The 15,182-nt window shown below is 35.4% G+C and overlaps 2 protein-coding genes across 2 annotated transcripts; one reads left to right on the top strand and one right to left on the bottom strand.

Moving 5' to 3' along the window:
* Positions 1-6,647: 6,647 nt before the first annotated feature.
* LOC114735643 (uncharacterized protein At2g34160) lies at positions 6,648-9,432 on the top strand. The gene is made up of 5 exons (XM_028923342.1): positions 6,648-6,826; positions 7,138-7,186; positions 8,532-8,594; positions 8,720-8,784; positions 8,906-9,432. The coding sequence occupies exons 1-5, from the start codon at positions 6,710-6,712 to the stop codon at positions 9,005-9,007; spliced, it is 396 nt and encodes a 131-aa protein (XP_028779175.1). The 5' UTR covers positions 6,648-6,709; the 3' UTR covers positions 9,008-9,432.
* Positions 9,433-10,424: 992 nt separating this feature from the next.
* LOC114735629 (pentatricopeptide repeat-containing protein At1g52620) lies at positions 10,425-14,301 on the bottom strand. Its single transcript, XM_028923326.1, has 3 exons — positions 11,402-14,301; positions 10,909-11,193; positions 10,425-10,811 (listed from the first exon to the last, which is right to left on the bottom strand). Exon 1 carries the CDS (start codon positions 14,182-14,184, stop codon positions 11,716-11,718), a length of 2,469 nt encoding a protein of 822 aa, XP_028779159.1. The 5' UTR covers positions 14,185-14,301; the 3' UTR covers positions 10,425-10,811; positions 10,909-11,193; positions 11,402-11,715.
* Positions 14,302-15,182: the final 881 nt, after the last annotated feature.

The following is a 15,182-nucleotide window of genomic DNA, read 5'->3' on the forward strand; positions in this document are numbered from 1 at the left end:
CGCATTATGTACTATGTGTATAATATTTTATTAATACATGTGCTTTTCCATTGCATTGAGTTTAAATAATTCAATGACACCTTTCATGACGTGTATATGAATAATATAATTTGGTATATTAAAATTTTATATACTGATGTTGATTGACATTTAATTGTAAACTTATGTAAAAAGTTATTATCCCAACTAATATACTGAATATCAAGTTAATTAAACATACAATAAAAGCGGGAAAACCATCCACTTGGAAACAAATAGAAAAGTATAAAATGAGACAAATTAATTTCTGTGGGCGGCCCATTGGATTGAGCACCAAACAAGTAATTGTAAGTAACGCGCAATCAAACTTGTATAATTAATTTATAACATAATCATCGTGGCGAGGCTAAACTTGAAAAATTAAGAATAGACACTCTTCAAATGATACAAAAAGTATCACTCAAGTAGTAACAGTAATTCAGGGCTGTTGACAATCACACACACGTGTAAGGATAAAAGATACACTTAATACTTTCGTCTTATTTCTCATGTGTAATCTTTTTAATGGTGTAATTTTATCATGAACTTCTTTTTTGGTGCTTCCAACACCCTAGTGGTATTGGATGAACTATATATAAATAAGATTAGAATGTTGAAAGTACAAAAACGATATAGATAAAATTAAACCACTTAAAAAATTAGGGAGTTAAATGCATATTGGAAATAAGACCAGAGTACTAGATCTAGGATTTACCACTTAATAATAATTTAATGGTTAGTATCAACAAGCACTTGGTTGAACTGGTAAGAGGTTCATCCAACTTAACTAGTGGTCTTGTGTTTGAGCTTTGGGATGCATTTGTTGTGAAAATTACATGAGTGTGTGTCAAATAAAGTCCCGTGTTGGAAAGATGAGAGAAAGACCAAGTGTATATAAGAGATCAAACATCCTTGGGGAAGTAAATGGGCCAAGAGGAAAGTAGGCCTCGCGCACACAACAACGGGCTATCAGGAGGGAAACGCAGTTGAAAACTGACGATTTTCCCTCCGGGGGTGAATTAGATGTGGTAACACCTCATTTTACGAAAATCAGTTTAAACTTTTGCTAAATTTATTTTATAAAGTATATGCTTATTTAAACTTCCTGATAGAACTATAGATAAATACAAAGCACGGCTTGTAGCTAAGGGTTTTACTCAAAAAGAAAATGTTAATTATTTCGATACATTCTCTCCTGTTACAAGGATATCATCTGTTAGAATCCTTATTGCTTTAGCATCAATTCATAAGCTTTTCATTCATCAAATGGATGTTAAGACAGCATTTTTAAACGATGATTTAGAAGAAGAAATTTATATGGTACAACTTGAAGGGTGTGCTGTTCCTGGGCAAGAAAATAAAGTATGTAAGTTAGTAAAATCTCTATATGGCTTAAAACAAGCACTCAAACAATGGCATGAGAAGTTAGATCAAGTTTTAATGAGTGGTGGTTTCTCTATTGTCGAAGTAGAAAGATGTGTTTATACCAAAGTTGTGAATGATGATTGTGTGGTTATTTGTTTATATGTGGATGATATGCTTGTTTTTGGAACTAGTATGAATGTTGTGCTTGAAAAAAAAATGTTTCTTAATTCAAATTTTGATATGAAAGATCTGGGTGAAGCAAAAATAATCTTAGGTGTTAAAATCACAAGAAATGAGAATGGTATCTTACTTTCTCAGGAACATTATGTCGAGAAAATACTGAGAAAGTTTGAGCATTATGATGAAACTCCTTTGAGTACCCCTTATGATGCTAGTGTGCATCTAAAGAAGCATAAAGGAGATCCGATTGCTCAATCTAAGTATGCACAGATTATTGGGAGTCTATTGCATTTAATGAATTATTCCAAGCCAGACATAGCATATGCTGTGTGCAGATTGAGCAGATATATTCACTGTCCAGGCAGTGAACATTGGGAAGCTCTGAAGAGATTATTACGATATCTGAAGGGTACCATGAATTATGGTATACTATATAGTGGATTTCCCGCTGTATTAGAAGGATACAGTGATGCTAATTGGATATCAGATTCAGACGAGACAAAGTCCACTAGCGGTTATGTTTTTACATTTGGTGGTGGAGCTATCACTTGGAAGTCAGCCAAACAAAGCATCATAACTCGATCTTCAAGGGATTTTGAGTTAGTTGCTATGGAATTGGCTGGTACAGAGGCTGAGTGGTTGAAAAACTTCTTAGCAAATATTCCATTGGGAGACAAGCCAACACCATCAATATCATTACACTGCGATAACCAGGCAGCAATAGCCACAGCCAAAAATAAAACATTTAATGGTAAAAGTAGACACATTCGATTGAGACACAATATTTTAAGGCAGCTGCTAAAGGACGAGGTGATCTCAATCGATTTTGTGAGGTCAGAAATGAACCTAGCAGATCCGTTAACAAAACCCCTAGGGGGGAAACAAATTATTGAGACATCAAGGGGAATGGGACTGAGGCCAGTTCGAAATTAACAAAAGATGGCAATCCAACCTTTGTGATTGGTGATCCCATGAAGAAGGTTTAATGGGTAAAAACAAGTCGTCTGTTAGTTCTGCTAGCACTAAATAAAATACCAAGTCCCTTCCTAGGATGTATGAGAAAGTGCTAGACTGCATGTTGGTGAGGTTGAGCAAAGCTCTTAATGATTTCATAATTCCACTGGATGGTGTATACAGTGCAGGTACACTTAAATGAAATCACCTCTACGAATGTGGAGTGGGGCCGCTCCTATAAGATCATGGCAAAATCTTTAGAGCATTCGTTATGCACCAGGCATGCGCACGGCTGTTATAATGCGCAAAACCGCCGTTAACAGTGAAAATGTGGGGGTATAATCTAACTCTTAATGCCTCTAGTACACACCAAAGAGATGACAATTCATAGAAGCAGGCTTCACTGGCATCTCTGTGTGCTAAGTGTTATTGGTCTAGATCTAGTTCATAGTCGAAAGGACCACTAGATACAATGGTTATACCCATGTGTGTAATCCTGGTTCTTTATTTGACACATGTAGGGGATTGTTGTGAAAATTACATGAGTGTGTGTCAAATAAAGTCCCACGTTGGAAAGATGAGAGGAAGACCAAATGTATATAAGAGATCAAACATCCTTAGGGAGGTAAATGGGCCAAGAGGAAAGTGGGCCTCACGCACATAACAACGAGCCACCGGGAAGGAAACGCAGTTGAAAACTGACGATTTCCCCCTGAGGGTGAATTAGACGCGGTAACACCTCATTTTACGAAAATTAGTTTAAACTTTTGCTAAATTTATTTTATAAATTATATGCTTACTAGAAAAGTCTTATTTTTGGACTTATCAAAATTGAAGTGTTACCGTCTAGTTTTTTGTGGCCGACCGGACGCGTCTTATGGGGTGTGACCGGACATTGTGTGCACCAACGTTCGTGTTGTTCCGTCTCCAACGAAACCTTGCGTCGTTTCCATCGTACCCATTCGACGAAATAGAGGGACGCGTCTTCCAGTGATGTGGCCATTTGCATCTATATAAAGGATGGTTCAGAAAGCGTGAGTGCAATCTGCGCTCGTCTTCTTCCTCTCCTCTGCTCCCTGCATTACAGACTCTTTTGTTGTTCTGCCACCTTGCTTCGCAAGAAGGATTCGTTTAATCCTGGGGAGTGCCGCTTCCTGTGATACTGAGAGGTTGCGGAATATCTCTCAAGGACAATGTCCTTGCGACGCGACTCGAACCAAATTTTGTTGTTTTTTCCTTTGCTGCCGCCAACAGCATTCGTGTTAAAACTCATTGGGACAGCTACTGTTCAAAGTGGTCATACAAAACTCGATACGAATTAGTTGGTTGCTTAGATATCAAGTAATAGAATCTAGAAAAAGCGTGGATATCGAGTGGTCCAAGGGGTTATAAAAAAAGATTTAGTGGTTAGTTATGAATTTGATATTTTATATATTATAATATATAATTTATACATCTGTTTATGTTTGGTCATCCAAATAACTTTTAGAGTGAATGATAACAATAATAACAGGAGACAAACGCCCCCACGCCAAAACAAGGAGGATGATAATGAGCATGACAATATGGTGCCAGGGATCTGCATGCCTAATAACGACAACGCTTTCCATTCAAAGATAGTGACGTTAGACAACGACAACTTTAATTCATAAATAATGTATTCAAACGGGCCGAAGAATTCTTTCAAAAAACTTCGGCCAACGTATTACTAGCTTAATACTACCTTTGATCTTAATTATAAGAATTAGTTGATTAATTTAAAAAAATCAAAAAAAAATTAATTTATTTATTTATAATAAATAGGTATTATTTTTTCTAAAATATCTTTGTTAATTAAGTATATTAGCTAGAACTATCACTATTAGAAGGACTATATCGAAAAAAGTACATAAATATTAGAGACAAAGTGGATTAGAGTCTCATATTTAAAACCAGAATAAAAGTCAAATAAGGTCTTATACTAAAGACCGGAGGTAGTATAAAACTTTATTTGATTTTTATTTTGATCCTAAATATAAGATCTTAATTCACTTTATTTTTCATATTTATGTATTTTTTTCTCAAGGTAGTCTTTCTAGCAATAGTAATTCTAGCTAATACACTTGATTAGTAAGGATATTTTAGAAAATACAGCACCTATTTATTACAAATAACTAACTTAACTTCTTTCCTTAATCTTTTCAAATTAGTCAACTAGCTCTTATAATTAGGACGGTGGTAGTATAAAAGTTATTTGACTAATTTGATTAGATTAAGAAAACAAATTAAGTTAGTTATTTGTAATAAATAGGTGTTGTATTTCCTAAAATATCCTTACTAATTAAGTTTATTAGTTAGAACTACCATTATTAGAATGACTATTTGGAAAAAATGAATAAATATGAGATACAAAGTGAATTGGGGTCTTATATTTAGAACCAAAATAAAAATCAAACGAGGTCTTATATTAAGAATCAAAAGTAGTATATTGAATTTTTAAAAAAAAGTTAAAGGATTAAACTAATTTTTTCAGTCTATATTTTTTAGGAGTTTTGATTTTTGTCTTTATATACTACTTCCAATTCTTAATATAAGAGCTAGTTGACTAATTTAAGTAGATTAAAAAAATTTGTTAAGTTAGTTATTGTAATAATTAGATGATGTCTTTCCTAAAATACTCTTACTAATCATGTATTAGCTAAAACTACCATTTGATTAAACTTTTAACACAGGCAACTATTATAAGGATTACATGAGAAAAAATAGAAAAATATGATAGAAAAATCAGATTGGGGTCTTATATTTAGAACCAAAATAAAAATCAAACTAGTTTTTATATTAAGGATCGGAAGTAGCATTTTTTTGTTACTTTTCTTCATAATACTTCATACTGTCCAAAACATTGGTGCTAATTATAGTTTTGCAAGAATTTGAATCTGAGTTTGACGGAGTTAACTTTGTTGATGTAACTTTAACGTTATTAGTTAGGCTAGTGTAACCTGCTGATTAAAATTAATGGTTATGTTTATGGTTATGGTGTTCATGAATATATATATATATATATATATATATATGAATGTAGCAGGAAATTTCGAATGGGAAGAGGGTTAGAGCCTTGCTGACATGTTTTTCAATAAATTTGATGGGCAACAATATTCTAAAATTTAAATTATCTAAAAACATGCAGATAAATTATTGTAAACCAAAAGGCCGAAAAACTTTGGCCAAAAAAAAAAAAGGCCGAAAAACCACGGAAGGATCCAGAACTTATTAAGGAGTGGGGCCCAAGTGTTTTCCTTTGTCCAACACGAGAGGGCTAAACTTAATTGAGACAACTTTTAGAACCATAATCTCCAAATTCAAATTCGCAGCCTTTTTTTAGATTTTTGGAGAAGGAAAGAAAACATGGGGGCCACCCCCTGAAAAAAAATCCATTCCTGGCAAAAATTAATACGCCCCCAGCATTTGATTTAATAAAAAGTTGTATCAGGAACTAAAATTCTAATTCTAACTATTAAAAATGATTAGGGTTTTATATCTCAATGACATCAAACACATGCCTTAAATTTTTTTTTTAAGGCAAGGTTGTGAGTTTAAACCTTTAATAAAGGTATAACGAGTGTGTGAATAAAAAAATAAAATAAAATGCACTATTTAAATTTTTTTTTTTGAAATTCATATCAGTATCTATCAGTCAACATAATGAAATATCACTTCCTGTTATTAATATAGATTTCAATAACTAATTTAAAAATATTAAAAAATTTATTTAAGCTAATTATTTATAATAAATATAAATTTTTCCAAGCTGTCCTTTCTAATTATTTACATTGAAACTACATCTTGATAAGGAATTCTTAATATGTGTAATTAATGGAGTTTTGGACAAAATCTATATATTTATGAGACAAAAATAAATTAATTCCTTATATCTAAAACTAAATTTAATACTCCTGAATTAGCTATTAAGTTAAATATATGTAAAATTTATAATAAGATAGAGGAATGTAACTAATTTTTTAAATCTTTTAGTGGGCCTGAGGAATGAGATTATGGGCCGAGAACTAGTTCAGGCCCGGTCCATATAGAGGACCACTTTGTGCCTTATGCTTCGTCCTTGGCCCCTCCCCCGGCTGCAGTTCGTGTGGTTTGCATATTCAGAAGCCTGCAGAGAGGTTAGGGTTCTGAAGTTCATCAATTTGTGTTCACGGCAATGGAAGCCATCACGGAGGGTGTAAACAACATCAATATTTCAGATTCGTACAAAAAGAATCGTATCCAAGTCTCTAATACCAAAAAGCCCCTCTTCTTCTACGTTAATTTGGCGAAGGTTAGCTGCGCATCTTCAGCTTTTGTCGGTACTTTTTATTTTTATTTTATTTTCAGGAGGGTTAAAAATGGTGTTATTTTTTCTGGAAGTTTCCTTTCCTCCAAATCGTAGTTCGACTGTCGAGATTTAGTATCTTTCAATCTTGGTGGTTGGATGAAGGATAAACGCTCAATTATCTTCCTTCTTAAAAGAGCTGTGTTTAAAGCAATTTATCATTTTGTTCGGAAACATTGAACGCTTTTGTATTGTTAAGTCATTTATTGGATACATTGGCTTTCTTTAGCTGGGCTGTAACTTCTTTTTCATTGCAGAGGTATATGCAACAACACAATGAGGTCGAGTTGTCAGCACTTGGAATGGGTATCAAATCTTAACTAAATGATTCTTTTTATATTCTTTTGGCCACCGTTCGCTCTTTCTGTTTTTTCCTTTTCTATTTTGCTGCACGTCACCTTTTGGAGCATTAGTATTGGAAGTCATTGCCAATGGCTTTGTAGGCCAGTGGATGAAAGCTTACAAGTAGGAATTTGAGGGTTCAATCTCGCTTATAACCAACCTCAGCCATTAGTGTCTGCCCCTCTAAATTGGGGGGGGGGGGGGAGAATTAGAAGTCATAAGATGTTTGTGCTGAATGCGGATGTTGAGAATATTGGGAATACGTCGTTAGTAATATGAATATGTCCTTTTAAGTGATCAAAGCATGTTACTTACAGATTCAGAATATGGCTAGTACGCTTTGATTGATAAGTATATATCAGATCTTAGGAAGGAAGAAGTGGAGAACTTGCTAAGGTGTTTCCCTCTTCCCATTCCTTCTTCACTTGGCTTATTGATCAAATTTTAAAATAATGACTTTAAAAGCTGCTCCGTTTAATGAAATTATTTTAGAATGTAGACTTAGCATGCGTGTCTGGGCTTTGAAGGAAATGAAAACAGATGGATGTGTGACGGGAACAAGAATGCCAGCTCAACAGTAAATTTGTAATTGCTAATTGGGACTATGTTCAAATGTTTAAGGGCTGGTGGAGTAAAGCTGACATTACCGTACAAGTATTTGATGTTTCTAAATGTGAAAAAGTTTATTCTTGAAATGGCATTGGATGTGAAGAAAATTTAATGATTAGTACTGCTGGAAATATTGTAAATTTATTGCGTATGTAATGTGAAAGAAAAATCGTTTTGCTTAAAATCAACTTTTAAAAAGATGATGAATTCATGAAGTAGTGTTTTGCCTATATGGCATTATGGCTCTTTTGGGGAAAAAAACGACAAGGAAAAGAAAATGGAGCAAATGAAAGTCGATATTGAATCTAGGGTGAGAGTCTAGACCCTAGACATGATTAACACTGATTGTTTTCATTTCCTCCTTGTTATCCTTATTTTGTTTGGTGGGCTCTATCATCCTTATATTGTTTTACACGCTCTCTATATTGAGTTGCAGATAAGTAAAGGGAATTAGATTTGAGTATCCTGTCATATGCCTATTTAAGCTCAAGGCTGAAGCTCACTAGGCCTAATGTTTTTAATTATATATCTGCTTCCTTCCTCCTGTTTATTCAGACGGTTCATTTGCTTCCTAGGGGCAGTAAAACAACATTGCAAAAATGAGATGTGTTTTTTTTCCCCCTTTCTGGCATTATCTTTGTCCCCAGCATCCCTATGTCTCAAGATGTTTTCTAATTTATTTTTTGCTTTTTATTTTCAGCTATTGCCACAGTGGTTACTGTTGCTGAAATTTTGAAAAACAACGGGCTTGCTGTTGAAAAGAGTAAGGGACTATCTTTTTCACCTCCTTATTTGGGAAATTTTACTCTCATTCCTCTCTCATTTTGATCAGCCTCATGGGAAAGGGTTGGGAAAATGAATTTGACTCGTGAATGAATCATAATGCAGAAATCATGACATCAACTGTTGACATAAAGGATGATTCTAGAGGCAGACCCGTCCAGAAGGCCAAGGTAAGGATGGAAACACAAGTTGCTGTCCCCAGAACATATCCTTTTGGGATGTCCTAGTCGTCCTGATTGAATAGTCTTGGGTTTTGTATCAAAGTCTGACATTTACTGTAACTTGTTATAGATTGAAATATTACTTGGGAAGACCGAAAACTTTGATGAATTGATGGCCGCCGCGGCTGCTGAAGATGGTGAAAATGGAGAGATTGAGGAGCAGGGCGCATGAAGAGGGTTAAACGCTCCCCTGAATCTGGTGAAGATATGTTGTGTGATGACTTGCATTTTTGTTCTTAGGATGTAGTAGCTAACCATAGAATTCATTTCAGACTAGCCTGGAACATTTAGTTCCAAATCTCTCTCTCTCTCTCTCTCTCTCTCTCTCTCTCTGTTCTTTTTTCCTTTTTACCCCTAGAAAAGGTTTTTGTGTTCTCTATCCTTCATTCCTCTTGCTGTCTGTTGAGATCACTTTTTCATTATTCATAGCGAGGATGCGTTGTTGTGTTTTTAAGAAGTGATGACACTTGGCTTTCAGCAAATATCAGCTCTCATTTTGCCAATTGTAGTCAGTCTTCTGACATCTGGTGATAACAGCTCCGAAGCCGTGAAAAGGTGTCGAATTAGTTCAATGATTGCTCTCAGTCCTTCTCGTAAGAATTTTCCTAATATAACATTTTATAATATATTTTGTTGAAATTGTTAATTTTTAATTTAGTATACCTAAACCAACTATAAAACTTCCAGTAATTAATCAGACTTTTCTAACTAATGATTTTTATTGAACTTTCTCGATTCATAGTAGTTAAACAATTTGTCCTTATAAAAAGACTTTGAGAGTATTATTTAAATCATCAAATGCCTTTATATGTATATCTGTGTATATATGTGGTTGTAAAATTTAAAATTTGTACCATCGTTTTTAGTCACTAGGAATTATTATTCTTAAGTCAAATCCCGTAGACGTTAAAACACGGCAGAGCATACCAGTTGTTAAGTTTGTTGCTAGTATTAAGTCAAAGATAAAGAAGAAAGAATAATGCTCGGACTCGTAACAGATACTGTAATTCGGTTTTAAGGATGACACTTGGTTGCATGTGATGATATGATGCATTCCCTTTATGGAAAATCATTTTGTTTTATTATTTTTTCAATTGAAATGTTAAACATACAAAATTAAAGTGAGTTGTACTTTCTATTTATCGATATCCATTAATGTGCGATAGCCCACATGAAGGCTAACAGAAAGTGAAATACTAACGTCAGTGGCTAGTTAATACATTCATTGACTTCCTTATAAATGGCATGTGAAAATAATATTCCAATTTCTTACTAACATGATTAATTTTGTTGAAAAGACCCTTGTTAGATGGCTAATGATACTCTCTATGATCTAATGATCATACTTAGAACCTGCTTCGCCAAAAAAAAAAAAAATGTGAGCCTGCATCAATATATAATATAAAATATATGAATGCAAGTTATAAAATGAATCATTTATTAAATTATTTTACACAATATATGACATTGACATACATTTGGAATTATCACCTCAACAGGGTGGATTTCTTCGATGAGTATAAGCTGAAAACATCACTTGCTTTTATCATGAGCCTTAAAAAAATTTCGTTCACATCTCTTCTCAAATCTGCGAAGATCAAAGGAGATATATTTCACAAATATGAATAAACAAATAAGATATTATGTAATCCTTTTTCTATATCCAGAAATGATATAAAATTATTAGGGCTTTGAATCCAAGCTCAAAACCAACATGCACCCGAACAGAGTCAATTCACAAAGAAGGGAAGAGATGCCAAGTGACACAAGCACCTGGTCAAACTAATCAAGACAATAACAAAATGTCTCGTGTACTTTAATCCAAGGTCTTCATCTGTAGCCACAGCAATATCCTCCAAGGTGTCCAAACGACAAGAAGGTGGGCGTTCATTTTATTTATTATTATTTTTTTTTTTTGCAGTTCTTTGTGAACCTTTGTATTGACCCCACCATAGAAAACATCAACTGTGGCAAACCTGGAAAAAACGCACAACCCTTCAGGGCAAACTCATTGTGCCAGGCTACTACTACCAGCAAACCAATTCCAATGTACTTCGTCAAATAGAGACATACCTGATAACTTGTTCACTTCGGTAGCAAAGAAAGAGGCACAGCTTGGCCAGGAACAGGATCAATTTGCTGAAGTGTCGAAGAAAAGGAAAAAAACACAGTTTTTCCCACATCAGATTTTGCTTGGCAAAGGAAATGCGTTCCCTAGATAACTTGAGGGCTGCAATCTTGTTGCATTGACAAAGTCGTAGTGGACATTTAAGCATATATGACCTTCCTGGATCCTTCTAACGGAAAGTTTACAAACCAATTTTCGTGACGTAATCATGATATGGTAGTGGTGATTATCTGAGAAAATAAAAATAAATAAAGACAAATGATGAATTTTAATCCTGATATGGAAATTTAAATATAGAAGAATTGAGCAAATAAGTGACAGACAAACAAGGGTTATGTTCAATGTCAACCTCGATAATCAGTGTAATTATTCTCTAGAAGGGCAAAACTGGTAAAGGGAATGAAGCAGACTAATTTAGTATGTATATGAATAAACTACCTGCACAAGACAAAACAGATTTAATATTTCTTTGCTGTTGCTGGCAGCTTTCTTGGTGTTTTGAATTATTGGAGAACAAACAATGTCAAAAACCTGTCAGTCCATCAAAGGTATGTTCGTCAAATGTTTATCAACTGGGATTATTGGCACAATCTCTGATAGAGTACCATCATCAAGTATATGAGGATCCTGAAAGGGCCATATTTCTCAATTTCCTGAAGCAAATGGAAACCTCATCAAATACAATCACGTCCATTATTCTGCCAAGGAAACTGATTTCTTTCGTTCATAAAATACCCTCGCTCCCTATGACATTATAACCTTGAGATGTATTGGCTTTGTTGATCAGAAAACCTTGAATCTTCAACCAACGCCTGCAAAATATATGAAGCCTCTGAAACCCTTTGGTATAGAAATTTGTCTAATTCCAGAGAGTACTCAACAGCTGTTCGGAGATCAATCTTTTCTAGATCACAGGATATAATACCCCTCCATTCATTTGACCTACCTTGTACGCCTAAGCCATGCAGTAGAGCAGCGAAAATTACAGAATCCCAAAGGAATCCCTTAGCCAGCATCTTGTTTTGCAATGATAGAGCAGTATCAATCATTCCATGTTTACAAAGACAAATAATTATAGAATTATAAGCAGCAGCAATTCGGTTCCATCCATCAGAAATCATCCTTGCAAAGAAATGCAAAATCAAGGACTTGACATTATCATTAGACTCATCTTCATTAAAACTTGCTCTAATTGTATTATTTGTTAAACAATTTATCAGATAATGGAATGTGGCATCACTAGGAAGACACCTGTTCAACAGCATTAGTTCAAAATAGGACGTTGCTTTTGCAATTTTACCAACCTTGCAAAAACCCCCAATTAGTATGGTGTATGTGACCACATTAGGTTCTAAATTAAAAGAGTTCATGCCTCTGAAAGCATTTTCAGCTCTGCTCAAATCTGCCTTCCTGCAGAATCCGTTGATCAAAGTGGTGTAAGTGACCACATTGATCTTACATTTCTGTTTCAGCATCACGACAAAGATCTTGAGTGCACTATCAGAGTCTTGATGCTTCACATATCCGTCTATAACTGTTGAATAAGTATATTCATCTGGAACATGACACGCCTTTCTCATCCTATTGATGCATGATAGAGCGTCTGTCATGTTTCCAAGTTTACAGAAACCCTTAATCATGGCATTATATCCCACTGTTCCAAGGTCCACACCCTTGTCAATTGTGAGTTCAAAAACTTTTTTTGCCTCGTCAAGTTCACCATTTCTGATAAAACCATCCACCAAAGTGGCATAAATGTATGCATCAGGTTGAACTTTTTGTTCAAGCATTTCCGATAATAGCAGTTTGGCAGCAGGAAACCTTCCTTTCTTACAAAGGCCACTCATCAGAACATTGTAAATTTGAGCATCAGGGAATACTCCCTTTTCCAGCATCTTCTCTCGGATCATCAACGCACCATCTATTTCCCCTGCAACAACAGCTCCATGAATAAGAGCTCCATAAGAAACCAAGTCAGGCTGATCTCCTGTTTCAGCAATCTTAACAAGCATATTCGATGCCTTAACATAATCCCCTTGTCTGCAATAGGCATGCATGAGGGGAGTATAACTAAACTTATTAGGCGCCAATCCTCTCTTTTTTGCCTGCTCAAGGAGGTCATCAGCTTCCTTAAGTCTCCCACTCCTGCATGAACAGTTTATCAGAGTATTGTAAGTTGTAATATCTGGTTTACATCCATTCTCAATCATCCTTCTCGCCGTGTCAACTGCTTCATCTACCAAGCCATGTTTGTATTTAGCATCAATAATCTCATTATACACTTGCACGTTCACTTTCAATCCCCTTTCAGTCATTTCTGTCAGAAGCAAATCAACCGCTTCAAATTCCCCAGACTTGCAAAATCCATAAATCATAGCCCCATAAGTTTCTAATGTGGGCAAAAATCCCTTCAATTTCAATTCCTTGAAAACTCTGTTTGCACCATTCAGGTTGCCATTCTTGCAGTAACCATCAATAATTGTATTGTAAAATACAATATTTGGTACGCAATCCTTTCCCCATCTGTCTTTAATCAACTTCCGACCTTCCTCAACCTTTCCCTCATTGCAAAGGCCCTTCACCACGATAGAGGTACTATAGTTATCCACAATGGTACCTTCGCCCTCATCTCTTCCAGACATTTCATCATACAATTGACGTGCAATTTCTACTTTCCCATGTTTCACTAAAGCTTGAAGCAATGAGTTACAAGCCACGGTACTAGGATAACAATTATGCATTTCACGCGTCGTATGAACTAACTCGAGAGCCCTATCAGCCAACCCAGAATCTCCGCAAGCCCAAATAATAAAGCTCAATGTTTCAGGGGTGGGCTTTATGTTCTCCACTTTCATGTTCTTCAACACCAATTCAATCTCTGAAAACAATCTAAACCTCGCCAAAAGTTTCAGAAGCGAAGAATATGCTGTCCCGTCTAGGGAACAAGAGTACGGTCTTCTGTTAGCCCAATCAAAGAACTTCAAACCCAGTTCTGCGTTGTGTACTCGATCCAAAACGAAATGCGCAACATCGGAAACGAGTATTCCGGATTCTGCGAAGTGGGTTTCGAGGGAATCTTCCCATTCCTCATGGGTTCTAAGGATGTCGATGGCGTCGAAAACAAGCTTCTTGATACGAGGCGTGAAGGCCATAGGGTTAAAAGAGGTCTTTTTTGCGTTGTGACGACGGGTTTTGATTAGGGAAAGAATTGCTTTCGACATTGGGACTGAACAACGAACGAGGAAAAGTTTGAACTTCGAATATTGTATTCATTTGTGAGCTCAAATGCTGTACGCTGTTCTTACATGAGCTCTTTCGTTAAGTACTTCAGAGTATTTGCAGAATCTCACATCAAAGATTCAGACATCTACTCACTCCAAAAGCGGAAGGGATGATGTATCAAAAAAATGGCGGAAGTGACGCTAGGCGCGGACCTCGTGGACTAGAACATAGCCACATAGGTTCCCAGGCAAGCAAAGCCAGCTGCATAATGTTTCTCAAACCCAGGTCATTGCTAATTTGCCCATCTTCCACCAAGAACTGGTTTAGATTTTGGGGGCGTTTGGGATCCTTAAAAACAATTAAAAAAATTAATTTTATGCATATCGGAAAATTTTTTTACATCAAACGATGTTTTTATTTTTTTTGAGAGCATACACGATACTTCAAGAATTGAAAGGTGAAACCAGATTTTGTTGTCAGGAACAGCGAGAATCGAATTTACAATTTTATGAATTATAAACTGATTTCTTACTAATTATATCAATTCTTATTCGGAGGAAACTCACAAATTTTGGCGGAGTGAAGTAACTTCTCACAATTTTAGCCTCTTGCAATTTAATCCTTTACTATTAACTTGGTGCAATTTAATGTTTCAAGTATTACTAGTTATTTTAGTCTCCATGCATCTTAATTTTCTGTTTCTTTTTTTGCCAACGCAGACGTCTTAATTTTCTAGAAGCACAGTGACCAACAGATTAAATGATAAAAACTTTAAAAGAATCGAATGACCTAGACCTGGACTAAATTGTAACCAAATTATGAGGACCGAATGATTAATTTTTTAACGGAGGGCACTGATTCCACCAATGGATATGAAGAGTTCTGTCAAGGGGCAAAATGAAGCAGCAATGCAGCATGTGTTAGGGGTAGCCCGAGCCAATATTAAAGGTTGAATATGCACAATGTAAAGCAGAAATGGTAGGATCAAGAATCATAA

The sequence above is a fragment of the Neltuma alba genome, unplaced genomic scaffold (assembly GCF_004799145.2).
Source record: "Neltuma alba isolate B1F8T4 unplaced genomic scaffold, ASM479914v2 tig00013242_pilon, whole genome shotgun sequence".
NCBI lineage: Eukaryota > Viridiplantae > Streptophyta > Magnoliopsida > Fabales > Fabaceae > Neltuma > Neltuma alba.

Bases quoted from the DNA above. Each gene is read 5' to 3' on its own strand.
- LOC114735643 (XM_028923342.1), top strand. From the start codon at position 6,710: ATGGAAGCCATCACGGAGGGTGTAAACAACATCAATATTTCAGATTCG. The intron at 7,187-8,531 runs GTATCAAATCTT...TTTTATTTTCAG, and splicing joins GTTGTCAGCACTTGGAATGG to CTATTGCCACAGTGGTTACT. The intron at 8,595-8,719 runs GTAAGGGACTAT...ATCATAATGCAG, and splicing joins CGGGCTTGCTGTTGAAAAGA to AAATCATGACATCAACTGTT.
- LOC114735629 (XM_028923326.1), bottom strand. From the start codon at position 14,184: ATGTCGAAAGCAATTCTTTCCCTAATCAAAACCCGTCGTCACAACGCA.